The sequence below is a fragment of the Carettochelys insculpta genome, chromosome 1, assembly GCF_033958435.1.
Source record: "Carettochelys insculpta isolate YL-2023 chromosome 1, ASM3395843v1, whole genome shotgun sequence".
NCBI lineage: Eukaryota > Metazoa > Chordata > Testudines > Carettochelyidae > Carettochelys > Carettochelys insculpta.
Window position 1 is genome coordinate 105,521,661 of NC_134137.1, and position 18,751 is coordinate 105,540,411.

The following is an 18,751-nucleotide window of genomic DNA, read 5'->3' on the forward strand; positions in this document are numbered from 1 at the left end:
GCTTTTAATCAAATACAAAGCTTAGGAGAAGGTGAAATAAGTTAATTTATATTGGCCAAAGCAGAAATTTTATGCTTTAAGAACAAAAAATCTTTACACCTAACCTGGTGTAAAAACAGCTGAAATTGTAGAATGTTTTTTATGTAAAGCAAAAGAAACAAACACATAAGAATTTTAGCACCTAATTATATCACATTAGTAGATGTGCAAATGAACTAGTCCCTGTTAGTGTTGATGATGTGCCCCCTGCCATTGACATTAGCCAAACTGGGCTGTTTTTATTCAAAAACAAACACAAACAAACAAAAACAACAACAAAGGACAATTTCCAAGTCTATTATTGAGTGTCCAGGGAGATTGAAGTGTTGTACTAGTTTTTGAATGTTACCATCCTTAAAAGTCTGATGTGTCCTTTTTTGGTTTTGTTTGTGTTTGTTTTTGTTTTTGAATAAAAACAGTCCAGTTTGGCTACTGTAGATGGCAGAGGGGCATCGCTGAGATCTGTGACAGGAAGGAGAAATGAGTTTAGAGGCAGGAGGAATGAATGCATGGATCTCTTCTGTTGGTTGTACCCTTATGGGGTCCAGAATGGCCATGATTACGTAGAAGCTGGGTATGGTGCTGCAGGCCATAGAGATGACTATGTTCCTTTCAAGACTTCATAGCGTCCCCTCTTGTACAAGTATCCTCTGGAAATCTAATTACATTAATTAATAATTGTAACTAGAAACCTAAACTAATGAGAGAGAGAATCTGTGTGCAGAGATGCAGGTGCTGCAGAAGTTCCATCTCCCAGCCATAGGCAATAAGCAGAAACTTTGTTCTTGGCTATAGAATGCAGAAGGGCAACCAGGCACAGGCAGGGCCCTAACAGACACTGCTCTTGAGAGAGATTCTGATCTTGTATGCATGAGTAGGGCTGCCAATGGTGGGTGAGAGGAAACTGCTCCAGGGCCTGATGATATATAAGGGCTCAGGGCTCTTTGCAGAAGCCCTGACTGGAGTGCTGGGCCCTTTAAATCAGTGCTGAAACCCTGGCTGGCTTCCACCTGCTGGCACTGAAGGGCTGGCTAGGAAAGGCTAGTCCCCAGCCCTGCCCCTTCAGGCTGAGGCCCCTCCCCTCCTCTAGGCCCAGAGAAGTCTTCCTCAACCCTGTGACTGAGAGAAGAATTTACACTTCATTATCTGTAAGTTGCTCACTGTGCATAGATGCCTGTTGGTATGGAAGGAAGAGTGAAGGTTACTTCTACCCGTCTGAATGCGAGGTCACTCAGGTTACGTCTACACAGCAACGTTATTTTGGAGTAACGGCCGCTATTCCGAAATAACTTTGCAAATGTCTACAAAGCAAAACAGCTAATTCAAAATTTGGAAATAGTGGATGGCATGTGAGTTGTTCTAAGGTTTTAATACCTTTAATGTAAAATAGCTGAAATAGACGTGCAGAAATTAACAATGAAAAAAGTAAAACTCGTTACCTGACCCACAAACATTTAATATTCAAAATCTGACCTAGTTACCTATAAAAATCTCATTAAGTTTACCTTAAGTAAAAGATTAAGACCTGACCAAAGGAAAGCAACATGTGCTAAGTAATAAATGAGATTCAACATGTGTATTCTGAATTATACACTTTTGGGATAGATATTTAAGCTTACTCTTGTCTACTTTTTGTTCAGACTCCTTTTTGCAGACGGCTTTGGATCTAAAGGCTTTATTTCCTTTTCAATACAATGTGATGAGCATTCTTGGCAGCTCAATGAAATACATTAATACATTTAAATCATTTTATTAGTGTACAACAGCTGGAATTATCACTAATAGAGGAGGACATTCAGATGACTTTTTGGTGCAAAATGCTGGAACTGAAAGAAGCAAATTTATTCATGTGCCTTACAGTGACAATCTGTAACACATATTTTGCCAAGACAGGCTGACAGAGCTCTGTTCAAAGGGAACTGGGATTCAAATGAAGAATAACTTAGTCATCTTAAAGCACCTTACAAATACTAACATTCAAATAGGAATGTAACGAGCAACTCATCTTGTAGCAGGATAACCTGAGTATAAAAATTAGTGAAGGGTAAAGAGAATGTAGATCAGAAGCTTCCATCTCATAATGCAAGAAGGGTCATTCAATGAAATTGAAAGATGATAAAGTATTTCTTTTAACTGGTTTTGAATTTATCATACTGTGTAGTTATAGAACTCATTGCACCAGGAAGTAGCTGAGGCCAAAGCTTTAGCAAGATACAAATGAATTACATGACTGTCCAGAGGTAGAACAAAACAAAGCAGCAGAAATGTAGCATTTTAAAGACTAACAAAATGATTTATTTGGTGATCAGCTGTTGTGGGACAGACCTGCTTCAATGTGTCCCATGAAAGCTCATCAGTGAATAAATCATTGTTAGTCTTTAAAGTGCTGCATTTCTGCTGCTTTGTTTTGTTGGAGTACAGACTAACACAGCTACCTCTCTGTTACTATTCAGAGTTGGAATAGTCAATGTTACACAAGTAGTGGAAGAAAGAAAAAAGTGCAGGTCTAAAACCAATCTAACTATCTGGGATTCAAATAAGAGTTTCATGGGGCAAATTATCCCATGTATGCATATTGTAGGACTTCTGGCACTTCCCTCTGGGGCCGGCCGAATTGTTTAGTGGTTTAAATGAAAAGAAAAATGTGATAAGTAACCTAAACCAAACTCCTTATTTCTCAAATGAGACCTGGGTAAATTCACTTGAGCACACTTTACTCTTGACTACATTAGAGGCTGGCCACTATCAGAACTAGGATACTTGACTAAATGGACTCAGGATCAGATGCTGTATGGCAATTCCTATGGTCCTATGTACCTCAGCAACAGTTGGCTCAGCTTCTATACGAACCGTTTCTGTGTTTTGAAACCTGAATCAAAGGATAACAGCATAACGACAAGCCATGACCAGGAAACAAGTGAAGGTTAGCATCTCTGGGGTAGCCTAATCAAAAATGGACTTTTGTCTACAAGTGAGATGCATGTGCAATTGAAAAAAACAAAACAGAAAAAAAACAGTCCACCTGAAAAATGTTTTTCAGTTCCAACCACCCATGTTCACTTCAACATATTCTGAGCTACTCACTGGTTTCTTTATTTGCCTTTCTAACAGCAACGTTAAATGTACTCATCTTAAATCTAAACTGACAGGCGAGGCAGAAGAGGCCCAGAAACAACACATGCATATAAACAACCAGTTATATCAACTCTTCTTTTGAGCAGCTGCCTGATAGGCACCACAACTGTGTCTACACTCCAGCCTTAACCTTGCCTTTATACTGCCCCCCTTCACAGTGGGAAAGTGCCTAATATTTTGTTTTAGAGTACAGCTAGTTTAAAGATATGAGCCCTCATTGTAAATCAGGTGTGGGGAACTGATATGGTTCCTGGCTGTATGGACCATAAGTATGGGGTCTGGGCAGGAAGAAAGGTTCAGGAGCAGGCTGGGGATAGGTGATTGGGGCTGAAGTGGGGTGCAGGAGTGGGCTGAGGGGGGGGGGAATCTGTGCAGGAGGGGTATAGGAGAGGGTTGGGGGAAGCTGGGTGGAAGCAGGGGGGGCTGGAGCAGGCTGGGAGTGTGGGCCTAGGTGGGAGGAAGGGGCAGGAGGGTTTGGGGGGGGGGGGTCTGGAAAGGAGGGGGGGTCAAGGTGGAGGTGAGATGTCTGGGAGAAGGTGGGAAGGAGGTGCAGGAGAGGGGGGTGGGTTCTGGGCAGGAGGGGGTGGAGGGTTTGGGGCACAGGGTCTGGGAGGGAGGGTGCAAGTAGGGGGTGAAAGTGGGGTCTGGCTGGGAGGGGTGCAGGAGCAGTCGAGGGACATGGGGCCTGGCTGATGGCAGTACAGCTTCCCTGCCCACCTCCACTCCCAGGCACTGGCAATTCTGGCCAATCAGAGCAGTGTTAAGAAGCCTCTGGGCAGTACTGTTAAGGTCACCGCTGCTCCCCCTCCCATTTCCCCCACCTGGGGGAACAGCAGTGAATGGCAGTAGCACCCAGAGCCACGCCTGCCGCCCGGCAGAGCCTGCCATCTGGATCCGGCCCCAGCTTGGGGAAATAGTGGACGGCAGATGAGTTGTTCTAAGGTATGGAGCCACTAAATAGGTACTTGGACCATGCAGTAGACACACAAGATGAGGTGGTTGCCTTAGGGGGAACAGGAGGTAGGTGGAAGGCAGAGGAGTGAGAAGACAGAGTGAGGAGAATGTGGCACACTCAGGGCTGTGCTGGCCAGAGAAAGAGGTGACTTTCTCCAACTCCAGTGTTGCAGCTGCAGGGGAGAGACAGTGCTACTTCCCAGCCCCAGTACAGGGGCTGCTGTGGCAGGAAAAAAGAGAGCTCTTCCCAAAGTAATGCTTAAAGTTAATTGAAATCATTTGTCCAGACAAATAGCACTTTTATCCAAAGTGCTTTACAGTAGGTTTCTCACAGTATAAATAGCATTGGAAAACATCACTAAGTGTTCCACTGAGACTGCCCAGAAATTTTGCAAAGTGGTCTGTGAAACAAAAAATTTGAGAACCACTGCACTAGAGGCAATTCATTATTCTGTATACGTTGCTGTGCTGATCCCACCTCCAAGGCAAACAGGATTTTGTTTTATTAGGCCAATTCAGTGGCATCTGTAATATTCTGTATAATACACGCAGCCTGTTTCTTTTATCATAAAAGATCGATGATGATTCAAATACTGCCTTACTGAAGTCTTCGAGAAGTTGTTTATTGGAGCCTTTTATTCTAAAAGCAAAACAATACTTCAACCTGAAGGTTTCATATTAGTGGGCTTTTTTCTTGAAAGTATGCGTCCATAAATAGGAAAAGAAAAATTGTAAAATAGTACCTATAAATATAGGCAACATTACAAACAATAGAAGGAATCTTTCCCATTAAATCTTTTAAACCGTTCCCTGAAATTATTTTTATTTTAGAAAATAAATATTATTGAAACACTTTCTCAAAGAAAACTAGGATCTGTTTTCTTAACATTTAATCCAATGAAATGGGATGTTGAGAAGAGGATTGCACATACACCTTACAAATAGTTCTATGCAAATTAAAAATTTTCTGTGGCTTTGTAAGAGAAATTTCCCAGCTGGCTAAGGAAAAAAGGCTAATAAAGAGTTGCTTTAAATATGCAGCACTTTACCTATTCATTTCACAAGAGTTTCCCAGTAGAGATCTGAAATATGGAACTCCAAGAAAGAAATCATGAATGCAAAATGACGTAAGTGAAATCTCAAGAGAAACAGCAAGTTCTTGATTAGGAAGATGTTTCCTTTTTACATATGTATTATCATTTGTTCTCTTACACTTACTGCATCAATGGGAGCTGTGCACGTATATTCAACAGTCGAATCTGACTTTATGTAAGGCAGTTCTTCCAATACATTTCATTTTTTATAAATGTTCATGCATTCAGTGTTTCAAACACACCGATCCAGTTTCTGAAATCTATCCTAATTCTTTGTTAGATGCACTCAGATGTTGTTTTCAGATAGATTAATTATGGAACATAGTTACAATACTGTATTTCAAATATGATAAAGGAAATGAACATATAAAAGAACAGACACTGAAATTTTCAAATATCTTTTTAAAGTATTCTTTGTTCTGGATTAATATGTAATGAAATAAATAACAAAGTGTGACAGCTGTAAGATGACTTTTTAAAAATAGATAACAGTGCATCAGGCTTGCACAAATAAATTAAAAATAGCACCCTTGCTTCCGTAAAGCCTGGACCAATCCAATAATTTAAAATCAGTTTCAAAGCACTATATTTGAGTAATTAACTATGGTTTGCAACTGGACCTTGAAATGGTGTGAACTGTTCTTGGGAAACAGGTTCTATACAAGAAAAAACTGCTACATGTACATTATACTATTGAGTTTGAATATGCACAACTTTGATTATGTGTAGGATAATCAAAACAATGCAAACGATTTTCAAGTATCCCTTTAAATAGCTGACAGTGTGTAGCATCCTTTGACTACAACCAGCCAATCTGAAAAACAAAACAATACACTCTTACAACTTAAAGAGTCCGATCCAGCATTCTTTATAAACTGGGAGTTTTTGCTATTGGAGGGATGTAAGACCGGGTCTTAAATATCACTTGTCTTGGGCATAGGGTCAGTTAACAAAATAGAAAAGCCCACCTACCTTGGTAAAAACAAAACTATACAATCTTCATATACTGATCTTACATTAGCTATTATTCTCATTCTGTTTGACTGCTTTTGGCAACATACTAGTTATAAAATGTTTGACTTCACACTTGATGAAATGTTCAAAATAGTGTCTCTGCAGCATGTATATGGTCCACTCCATGTCACATAGAAGATTCCGTTGTGCCACCACAACTGCATTTTGGAAATGGTGCTAAAGTTCATCATGCTTAAAAACTGTAACCAAAAAAGAAAAATTACACGTTATTTGTTGGCATTTATGCAGCACTGCTGTAATAATGCTAAAAGGCCCCAATATTTTCAGAAGGCTTTTATTTCCAAGAGCTCTCATATTTAGAAATTGGCTGCATTTTGATAACAATTGATGATAAGCATTCACAAATAAGCAAAATGACTGAAGTGACACAAGCATTATTTAGGAAGAGAGTGCATTTATTTGGCTTCTAGTTTTTGAGCCCTTACAGGGCATGTTTTTCTCTACAATCAAAGGGGCTAAAACGTTTAAAAGTGGAAATTCTCATGTAACCACTCTGGGAGCTGGAACTTTAACAAAAAGCAAAAACTAAACAACTCCCTGCCGCACCAAACACTGCAAGCCTCCCAATCATGAGGGCTGTCAACAATGAGATTATGCTGAATTATATTACATGAAGTAAAAACCAATGCATCTGTAATTTAATGACCCATCATACTGTGATTTCATCACTTGTTAAAGGTGGATTAGTAGCCCAATGCTTTTCATTATAAGACCCCCATTTCAATTGCCTATAACTTTCTCAAACGCTCTGGGAAGATATTTAACATGCTGGACTAATATCTCATGCTGAACAATTTTGGAAATATCATCTTAGGTAATTCATGTTTCCAAGAATGAGACAAGGGGAAGTACGTTGTTTTGTCAGCATACAAAATGTTGGCAACTCTTCAGAGCCATTTATTTTGGAGCAGGGACTTGAAATTCAGTGTGTGGCTCTGGTGTCTGAGATATGTTTATTTGATATTTTCATGAAAATCCATTCAAATTTGAGCAGTTTATAAGCCTTTTAACCCCCATCCCTGCAATTTGCATGTGTTCAGTAGACACTTGCTAACCCATATCTAAACTCCCAAAGACTCCACTAATAATGGGCATGCTTCAGAAAACAGCTGACCAGGACTTGTCCTGCAATTGCAGATCTGCACTTCTGTGCTGAACCAAAGTTGGGGCAATGGAACTGCCAGAAGGGAGATAGTCTCTTGTACGTTCTCAGTGGCTCCAGGCAGTAATGAGAAGGAAACTCCCTGACGGGAATGCACAGAGGACAAGACCAAGACCAGCTTTATGAGGATGAGAGGAGGAGAAGATTTGGACAATGAGCCTGAAGATGAAAACTAGGATCTGGAGGCTGGTTTGGGGAAAGGAACAGAGAAACAGAGGCGGTGACTGGGAACTGAGTAAAGTGATAGTGACACTGGCTGTGCAAGAAGTCAGACTGGGAGGTGCAGAAGACGACTGGGAGCCAGGTGATGGGTGCAGGGGCAATTGAGATCAGATAGGAGCTGACAGAGGAGACTGGGCCTGGGAACAAGTGGGGTGGGAAGTAGGAAGTGACTATGGGTCACCAAAAAACATGGAACCAATAATCAGTGGATGGTGAGAAATGAAACACAGGGCCAGGCAAGGAGGGATTGGAAGTCAAGAAACATCACTGAAAGGTAATTGGGGTCAGGCTTAGGAATAAAAGGTGGAAGAAGCGTGCCCACTAGAGAACACTCCTCTAGAGGCTGGAATGGAGCCCAGGGTTTCTCATTCTCCACATTCCTGTGATGTTCTTAAATATCTGTCGAAATCCATTGGCAAAGTGTGTGTCTCATCTCCTTCTAATGATGATCCATATGGACGGTGACAACTATCTACTGCTATCAGTCAGTCTCTCAGCTCAAGTGGCAGAGATCTGCACAGGGACTCTAAAGAAGTGTCGATGAAACGTGGGTGTCAAAATGATACCACACTCTGGAAAAGGTTTAATTACATATGCAGTAACTGTTCCTTGAGTTTGGAAACATGTACCTTCCACTGTAGGTGTCTATGCACCCAATACACTTGAGCTGGACGCTTCCGCCATCCGTGCCAGTAGGTGGTGAGTGTGCCCCTGCTATATATACACTCGAGCCAAGTTGAGCATTTAAAGGGGCATGAATGCTGCCTCCCTCTTCATTTCTTTGTGCTGCCAGTAAGCAAAATCCAAAATTGCAAGGGCAGTGGAGGTGTGTAGTATTTATCTGTGGACCGTTTATATTGAAGAACAATAGTTACTGTACAGGTAATAAGAAATGAATGGTAAAAGGGGGCCTCACCATACTGACAGACACCAGAGAATTTGTGATGCAACAGGCAGACCAGTATATGTCTAATTTCTGTATTATGTGGAGATAATGTACAAGCTTCCACCTGGACTGAACATTTCTTCTACTTGGTTGCATGCTTCACTCTGATGGAATCTTTTCTGCTGTTCATCAGAATGATCTGGATGTTCTGGGAGCCAATCCTCTTCCTATTGCTCCATCAGCCATTATCTATCCATGAGCTGAAGAGACTGCAGATTAGGATACAGTGATTTGCCTTAATTTTGAGACAAGCAATATTTCACCAGCTGTATATCTATTGTTAGTTGAATTCAGAGTTGAGGTAAGCCTATGTGCCAAATTTGCCTTAACCAGATATGTGCTGAGGATTAAAGTTGGTTTTAGTTTCATGATTCCCCTCAAACAAAGGAACTGGAGAGGATGCATCCATCAGATGACTCCACCAGAGAAGAAGAGGCACTTCTGTCAGTGAACCCAGTCTGTAATCTGCTTTGGAGCAGAGCCTCCTGCATTTCTTGTTCAGGCTCATTACAAAGAGATCTATTATCATGTATCCACGATGATGGAGATATGCTGCAGAATGTCCCTCCTTACTGAACACTTGTGACGGTCTATGGAATTGTTGCTGAGGGAATACACAACAGTGTTCTTAATTCCTGGAAGGTGAGAGGCCTTTAGCAAGATATTGCTCTGTATATAGCAGTTCTGCAAGTGGAGTAACTCATTGAGCAGTGAGGCACCCTTTCTTGTTCAGATAAATCATAGCTGTGGTGGTGGTGAGAATTTGAATCACTTCTCTCCAATGGCGAAAATGAGCAGCCTCCAAGCCCAGAGAATACCTCAAAATGGCATTCCAGGCACTTGAATCTGAAGTTGACCAAGATAAGCCCCTTAACCATGACCTTGCCTAAACTAGTCAATCATTCAGAGCAAGGACCAAGTCATATGCTGGCTATTAAGAATGAAACAGCTGCTAATAAACAAGCAATGAGCAATCTGTTCACCGCATGAAGCATGGGTACAGTTGAGAAATACAAAATCATAATGTAATGAAATAACATTATAAAGCATATAAACAACAGGGCCAAATTAAAGGTTGTACAAGCATGTTCCAAATTTTCTGCTTGACTTCACAAACGTAAACATGTTCTTTCAATATTTTGGTGTGTAATTTGATCTCTCTCAACACTTTATAATACATTTACATCGTTGACTCGTTTCATTAAACTATATTTTGCAATACTATAAAATTTATACTAGAAAAAGTATCAAGAAATGTTTTCTACAGAATAAAATAAACAGTCAAGCAGGTGTGAAAAATTTCAAATGGAGGAAGAACCTTAACCAGACTACCATTACTACCCAAATAAGTTTTAATTTTGCGAACAGCAGTGAGATCACCACAAAATTAAACATTTTGGGTGATGTCCTGCCCCTACTGAAGGCAAAGTAAATTTTGCCACTGACATCAACAAGGCCAGGATTTGACCCTTTCAAAGTAGTTTTCGGGCACCAAGGCATCATGTAACTAAAGCAACATTTCTACTACGAAAAAAAACCCCATTTATTGAAGTCAACTTCTTACCACTAGATTTTTTTCATAAAGTCAAAGATGAGTGTCCACAAATGTCCAGAAAGTTGACATAGCGTGTCTCCATTGCCTGTGTCAGCAATGCATTGTGGGTACCCATCCCACAGTGCCTGCACTCCATTGCATTTTGGGGTTTTAAATGTGCCACAAGTGTTTGTGGGTGTCTGATGTCATCATCCCAGAACACATGTCCCCTGCCTCCTGCTGTTTGAAAGCAAACAGCCCAAGAAATTTCACTCCATTTTTCCGGCGTCTGCCCTGGCTCATGCCATTGCACAGTACTAGCAAGGATCCTGAACATCTTACAGCTGTTACAAAGTGTGTTATGGCCACTTCCTAAAGTGTCATGCATTATTTAATTAGACAAAGTGAGTGGGAAGATGTGAAGGTCGATTTGTATCATATTGAAGCATTGGAGACCAGGAATTCATAGCTGAGGGTTGCCCTGGCTGCGCTGCATGCAGTAGAGTGCCGGTTCTGGAGATGTAAAACCAGGACACACTGGTGAGACAGCATAGTTTTAGAGGCCTGGGACAATCAGCAGTAGCTGCAGCATTTCCACATGTGCAAGCCAACTTTCATGGATCTTTGTGATTTGCTGTCCCTTGGCCTAAAGTGCAGCAATACCAGAATGAGAGCTGCTTAGGCAGTTCACAAGTGAGTGGCAATTGCTCTGTGGAAGTTTGCAAGGCCCAACAGTGTGAAAGCAATTTGGGGTTGGCCGATCTAGAGTGAGGGACCCTGTGATCCATGTACCAAGACAATCAATAATTTGGCTGCTGTGAAAGCCATGACTCTGGGAAATGTGCAGGACATACTGGACAGCTTTGCTGCCACGGGTTTCCTAACTGTGGTGGGGGCAATAGATGGAACATACATCTCTATCCTGGCCCCAGTCCACTTGGCCTCAGACTACACAAACCACAAAGGGGTACTCCTCCATGGTGTTGCAGGAGGTGGTGGATCACAAAGGTCATTTCACTGACATCTACATGGAATGGTTGGGAAAGGTGCACAATGCATGCACCTTTAAAAATTCAGGTCTGTTCAGAAAGCTCCAGGATGGGACTTTCTTCCCAGACCAGAAAATAAAGATTGGAGCCCTAAAGATGCCCGTAGTGATACTGGATGACCTTGCTTACCCTCTGTTCCCTTGGCTCATGAAGCACCCTGGACTCCAGCAAGAAGCACAATAACAGGTTGAGCAAGTGCAGAATGGTGGTGGAATGTACCTTTGGCTGTTTAAAAGACAGATTCAGGTACCTTCTGACCCATTTGTACATCTGTGAAGCCAACATCTCCATTGTGGTTTCAGCTTGCTGTATTGTCCATAACAAAGCAAAGGGGAAAAATTTCATGCCAGACTGGGTGGCAGAGGCAGATGCCCTGGGCAGAGTTAATAAACAGTCAGACACAAGACCAATCAGCAGTCCACAGACAGATGCAATTAAAATCAGGAATGCTTTGAAAAAATAGCTTTATGAACGAGCAGACAGCCACATAAATCTGCTGTATTTAACTATTGTGATACAACCCCCCACCCTGCATGATGATGTGTGCTTGACCTTTATGAAAGCACCTCCAACAGCACCCCACCCCCACATTAACCAATAAACAACACTATGGTTTTCACAATGGCATTTTTTTATTTGGGGGGCTGAGGGTCAGGGGGTGGGAAAAAGAAAGGGAATCCTGCCATCATGTGGAGGAGAGATCCTGGGGGGTAGACTGTGAGTGTCCTTGTCCTTGTCCCCCATATGAGGGAAGGTTGGGCAACATCAAGGGGAAGTTGGATGACAGGGTACGAAAGCTGTATAACTGTGCATTCTGTGGTGGGTGTCCCTCTGCAGTTCCAGCATGGACCAGAGGATTTTGGTTTGTTCCTTGACAGCTGACAGAAGCTCTGCCGAGTCCTGGGCCCTTTGCTGAATCACGCTTTGCCACCACTGCTGGGTCTAGTTTCTGTCAGCAGCAGCTTGGGTTCAACTCCTTCTGGGCCTCTTGCAGCTGCTGCAGGAAAAGACCCTGCTTTGTTCTTTTCCTCCTGCGCATCACACCAACCCTGTCACCCCCATTCACGCTGCCTGTTGAAGACAGTCAAGGTCAAAATTTAGATACAATTTTAAAATGTGATACAATACACAGATCCATAAAATGAATGGACATCTGTTTGACAATCATTGCTACTTTTGTTTTCTAAGGCCACTTTTGGCTTCTTAAGGATGACAGAATCATCCTCTGCAGAAAAGAAGCTACAAACTTCTCCAGACAATTTCACTGCAGACATAGTAAGATCCTTGGGATTAAGGGAGGTGGGGGTGTTGAAACAAAGCCCTGTAAAATGTTAAGTGCAGAAAAAAAACAAACTTTATTGGCTTCTCCTCCTAAACCTGTAAAGGGAAACAAGCCTTTTAAAGGAGAGAAAGCCCATACTGAACATACCAGTGTCTGGGAGCAGTGTCCACACAGCCTGACAGACGCATGGTGGTAGTGGGAAGGGGGTGAGCCCGCTGGCCACATGGTGTGTTGGGGGAGCAGCCCTGTAAAAGGTAAAGCACAGAAAACAACTTTCTCAGGGTTTCCTCATAAATCCTTTGCAGCCATATGGTTGTGGGGGTGGGGTGGGGGTACCCAGACAGACTGCTAGGAGCATGGTGGGAGGGGAGGGGGCCAGGAGAGCATTCCAGCCACACAGGTGAGGTGGGAGATGGAGAGCCCACCAACCTTGTAGTGTGGTAGGGCAGTCCTGAAAAATTTAAATGGACATGGAGCAGTACAATAACGCTAAAGGGACAGATGTTCATGAAACCTCCCATGCTGCTTCTAGGTTGCAAAAAGAGACATCAGCCTCCTAAGAACAACAGAGAATGAAAAAGAAAACACATGCATACTCTGTGGGCACAAGTGTGTAAAAATTTGCCAGAACACTGTGTAGTGCCATGATGCCAGATTATTTACTGGTGGCTTGGCATGGCAAGGTGAGCTATCGTGGAAGCTGGAATAAATCAAGCTTCCCCAAAACCTTGTGAGAAAAATAGCAGAGTACCTGGCTGAGACCTTTATGGAGATCTCCAAAAGGATAAGCACTCCATCCCCAGAAATATTAACAAGCTGTTCTAGGAACCCTGGGCTGTGGATGCATAGATCCACCTCAGCCTACCCACAACCCACTTGTAGCAGTTTAAAAATATATGCTAAACAGAAGTAACCCCCACCCCAAACCAGCTACAACCCGCTCATAGCAGTTTAAAAAATATACTCACCAGAAGAGCCCTCTCCAGCACTGCTGGACTCCGGAGCATCCTGCAATGAGGGGACTGCCTCCAGAGTGATGAAGTGTTCCTGGCTGCTGGCAGGATCAGCTTCCTCAGACATATGCTGAATTGCTTGTTGACTGGCATCTTCCTCTTCATTGGCCTGTCTCCTTACCCTTGCTGCTCTCACCAGAGAGCCAAGCATTGTCTCCAGACGAGTCCATGCAATTCTTGGTGACTATGATTGTGTCCTTCCCAAGAATCGCATTGAGCTGCTCGTAGACGTGGCATGTTTTGGGACATAACCCAGATCACCCATTGGCTTCTTTCACCTTCTGATAATTCTGCCTGAGCTCATTGATTTTCATCCGGCATTGCTGAGCGTCCCTGGTGTGCCCCTTCACTACCATGCCCTGAGAAATCTTTTCATAAATGTCTGCATTTCTTTTGCTGGTTCGCAGTTTACTCAGCACATATTCATCCCCCTCCCACAGAAATGAGATCCTGCATTTCCTGATGGCTCCATGTGGGGGCTCTTTTGCAAACTGAGAACACTGATCAGAACTAGAACCTGAGACCTGATGATGGTTAGATGTGATCTCTCCATAGGTGCACTTCTGAGGTGTGCTAGCAACCCTTTTTTTTTAAATAAAAAGAAAATGCATTACAATTCCCGGGCTTCCTGTTACCTACTTCATGCATATCTGTAGAGCTGCAGAGGTGAAAGTGGCCAAAATGGACACATGTGGGACATTGTGGGATATCTCTGGGTTACCCCTGGAGGTGAATAAAATCATTTAAAAATAATGCTGTTTCCACACTAGCATTAATTTGACCTTTTGAATTCAAACTTTGCGTTATACCACCTCAGAGGGGGCGGGGCTAGAAAGTCAAACTTAGCACTCCTTAAAATCAATCTAACATGATGCACACAACTTTCTCAAGAATATGGAAAATGACTCAAGGCACAACATATATGTATATAACCCCATATGTTTTCTTAAATTACCAATGAGAAATCAGATAAGCATGCTTATTAAGTTGAACATGCAAGTGAAAATATTTATTCTCTTACCTTTTTGAGAAGTCCGAGCCAAGTTTTTCTTCCCTTTTCCAATTTGCTTTATTAGCTTTTGTATTTCAGAATCATACTGAGCCCATTCTGGTACTATCCTCAATGCAGCCTGTAGTTTGGGTTCTTTGGTTTTGGGGTTATTACACTGCAAGTATAATATATATCACACTCAAACAAAAAGAACAAATGAAAAACACATGAACCATGATAAGGAAATACATGTATTTTTCTGCTCATTGTTAGTGATGGAAGAATAATAGGTCACAAAACTGAACGCTGCTAAAAACTGGCTACAAAATTAAATACTAAGACAAGTGTTCCACTACGTAGCCCTTTTGAAATGAATGTGTACCGTTAATTCAAGGGGAAAAAATATGCCAAAATCAGTTTTGAAAGTTCTTAAAAATTAAATTAGCCATGCAAATTATTTGGATAAAAATCTAGCTATTAATATTTTACAGGAAAGCAGAACACAGTAGGACTATTATTTATCATATTTTTCAATCACCGCTATTTTAGTCAATCTAAACAACTGAGTAACATTTTTATATTTTACATACAGGACTGACCATTTGTCACCAGGCATGTCTTCAGTCTCCTATATAATCATTCATTTATCTAAATAACCTCAGACCTAATTAGCTGTTCTGTTAATGTTACAGATCACTTAAAGGGCAACATATATCTGGTAAACTACCTTGAGATTCATCAATAAAACAGTATGAAATGGTCTATAAAACAAAATCTGATGAAGTTATTTAAACCTTTTTGGCTACAGATATGCTTTGGAAAAACTTCAAAATGGCCATGCTAATGGCCAAAATGGAGAATACTAATGAGGTGCTGAAATGAATATTCAGCACCTCATTAGCATGCTGCCAGCCGTGGCACTTGCCGCATTTTGCTCACACGTGGCTCGTCTACATGGGGATCCTTTTCAAAAGGACCCTGCAAACATCAGCTGATAGGAATATGGGGATGTTCATGTTTGCAGGGTCCGTTCGAAAAGGATCCCCGTGTAGATGAGCCACGTGCGAGCGAAACGCGGCAAGTGCCGCAGCAGGCAGCATGCTAACGAGGTGCTGAATATTCATTGTAGCACTTCATTAGTATTCTCCGATTTGGCCATCAGCATGGGCATTTCAAAGTTTTTCCTAAGTGTAGACACAGCCTTTTAATTTAAATGCTCAATAGAAATGAAAGTTCCTCTGTGAAAAAATGATCAAATATTTTGTCAAGTACCCAGTGGTGGTACTATAAGCTTCGTTTGTTATTTCAGAAATTGCCAAGTATTAGAAATGTACTGGTACATTGAAACTAGGCAACAGATCTCAATTATCTAAGTCTACAAGTCTCTCTTGAGGGGAGTCTGCAAAAGATATTACCTACCTGGCTAAAAGAAGTGAAGTTAGATGTAAGTAATGGGAACAGGGAAAAGACCATAAGAAAAAGGAAAAAGTCAAACTGGTAAATTAACTGAAACTGCTTTAAAAAGTAACAGAGAGGGAGCCATGCCAGTCTGTATACTATCAAAACAAAAAAGCCTTTTTTGCTTTAAAAAGATCTCTAGTGCTTCAGATATGTGTCAGAGCAACAAAAGAATTTAAAAAAGTATTTTCCTGACCACTCTGTGATCTTTGGATTGGAAAAAAATTGAAGAATAATGAACTGATACTTACGTGATGGTACAAGGGAAGAAGGATGAGCAAAATAAATTCAAGGCTTTATATAAATTGAACCATTTTGAGTAAAGTAAAACGTAAATAATCCTCAAACAAAAACTTATCTATACCTGGGAAAGTTTGAACAAAGCATAGGATAGTGTGGCATCTTTTTCACTTTCATGTTGTTAGGGAGTAAACATTTGGTCCCTTTCTGTACATTTCTATTCTCTGAAATATTGCCTGATAATTAGAGATGGTCAAATAATGGAAAACTATTCACAATTTCTTCCTCCCCCTAATTTTTTGGCAAACATTTGTTTTGACAGAAATGTTCCTGCTACCTCCATAAGTAACCCTGGAAGTGGTTACAGCTGATATCCAGGAGGTAAGGTGCCCCACCCAGCAAGGTCTCCTCGCAAAGGCTCATTCTAATAAATCCAAAACCACTATGGGAGCTATAAAGCATACACCTTAAACCTTTGGTAACAGACACGGAATGATTATTTTTCCTCAGAACTATGGTTCTATAATCTGAGATTATGTTGGGTGAAGACTGCTAAACATATGTCTTCAGATATAAATTACACGTAAGGAACATTTTTCTCTCCCTTCTCCATGAAATTTTTACATTTTTAACAGTATGTTGTATATACATATAGACACTGTGACAGACCCAGCCTGATGGGATAAACTACTGTTGTAGAAGGCAGAGATACTAGCCACTAAATAAGCAGTTTTCTGTTCCCTAAATACATTAGATGGTGCGTCCGTTACCAATGAAAAGCATCTGATGCTGAGCCTGGACTGTGTTTCATGAATGAGCAGAACCTTTGAAACTTTCAGTTGGTTTGTGTGGCAAACAGGGCTAAATTGGGAAGACCCCAGTTCTGGAAAACTGATCAAGCCATGTCTGGTCTCAGCGACCACTTGCGAATGAGAAATGATCAACTGGGGCGATCTGCCAGGTCGTTCTGAATCCTGGGGAAATAAGATGCTTGTAAGTGAATTGAACTTTTGACACACAATTCCCATAGATCCAGGGCTTCCTTGCAGAGGGGAGAAGAACACACCCCACCATGCTTATGGGAAACATAGCTGATGTACTGTCCACCATTACTGCTGTACAGGTTCCCTGCATCTGTACTCTGCATGCCTGACATGCAAGTCTGACAGCCCTGAGTTCCTTCACATTACTGCGAAGATCCAGCTCCTGCTGGGACCACAACTCTCGAGTCCTCAGACTGCACAAATGAGTTCCCCAATGGAGTGCTGAAGCATTGGTCACCAGCGTCATTGCAGGCTGAGGCCTGGCAAAAGGCACCCCTGCATAGACCACATTGCTCTGATGCCACCACATGAAAGAGCGCAGGGTCGCTGGTGGGACGGTCAGAACTACATGCAATGGGTCCCAGCCTGATCTGTAGTTTTTTGCCAGCCACTTTAGTGGTCTGATCTGGAGTCTGATGTGGGGCACCATATGCCACCATATGCAAGTGCGTACGAGAGTGATGGGGTACTTGCAGAGATTCAAGCATGTTTTTTATTGACTGACAATGACACTCTGGTAGTGGCTCTGGCTAGATGAGAGTCCCTCTCTGAATCTATAAACTCTATGGTCTATGTGGATGTAAGGGTTGATTTGACTTAGTTGAGGATTAATCCCATCTCTTGGGATGTGTTCCTCATGAAGGTTACATGGTCCTCAGCCTGTTCTCAATACACAGCCTTGGTTACCCAGTTGTTGATATATGGGAACACCTGGACTCTGTGTTTGTGCAGGTAGGCTGCCATCACTGCCATACACTTTGTAAAAAACCTGGGGCAGGGGTCTGCAACCTGCTTGTGGCTCTTTAAGGAATTGTTTGTGGTTCCTGATGCTATAATTGCAAAGTAAAAAAGCAAACAAACAAACAAACAAAAAACACCTTCCTGATTTTTTTTGAGAAATGATGAACATCTAAAAAGCCAAACAAAGAAACATCTCATACCTAAATAGCAAATGATGTGATCTCAAAACACTGGACAACTCCCCCTTTAATATGTGCAGTGCACTGTGGGAGATTATACTGTATCTGTGTTTTGATCATTTTGCTATTTAAGTCCTGATTTGGAAAAGGAAGTTTGCAGCATTCCTGCTGTGAATGGCTACATGCATTTTAAGAAAGAAAATTGAAATTAAACATGAAGTTAAATTGGCATAATTAAACTGGGGATGGAATGGCTTCAAAAAAGAGGAAAATTTAAAACGAAAACAGAGAATTTCAAATGGAATGGACCCAGTCCTTCACAATTATATCTAGTTTGTACGGGCTGTCTTTATGTCTCATTTGCAATGAGAAATTCACCACCAACAAAAATGCAACCTTGAGAGGCATTTTCTTAAAAATGATACCACTTTTGCTGGTCAGTATCTAGCTGGTGATGCCAGAAAAAAAAAAAAGCCATGGAGGAGCTGCTACACAAAGCAGAGAAAAGTAAGAACACGTTCGCTAACTAGGTGAAGTCACCCAATATCAGAACTGTGGCTAGCTTTGTGGCAACTCAAGAGATTGTGAAATGAGGAAAGCTGTTCATGGATGGTGAATATATAAAAGAGTGCTT

At 41.6% G+C, this 18,751-nt stretch overlaps 1 protein-coding gene across 2 annotated transcripts in view; it reads right to left on the reverse strand.

The window, feature by feature from the left end:
* Positions 1 to 3,807: 3,807 nt before the first annotated feature.
* The window catches only part of UGGT2 (UDP-glucose glycoprotein glucosyltransferase 2), a 222,270-nt gene continuing 207,326 nt past the window's right edge, over positions 3,808 to 18,751 (reverse strand). For both annotated transcript variants that reach the window (XM_074989263.1, XM_074989273.1), the window contains 2 exons: positions 14,487 to 14,631; positions 3,808 to 6,436 (listed from right to left, as the gene is read on the reverse strand). In XM_074989263.1, coding sequence (XP_074845364.1) covers positions 6,414 to 6,436; positions 14,487 to 14,631 — 168 coding nt within the window. In that variant the 3' untranslated portion in view covers positions 3,808 to 6,413. The remainder of the gene's footprint in view (positions 6,437 to 14,486; positions 14,632 to 18,751) is intronic.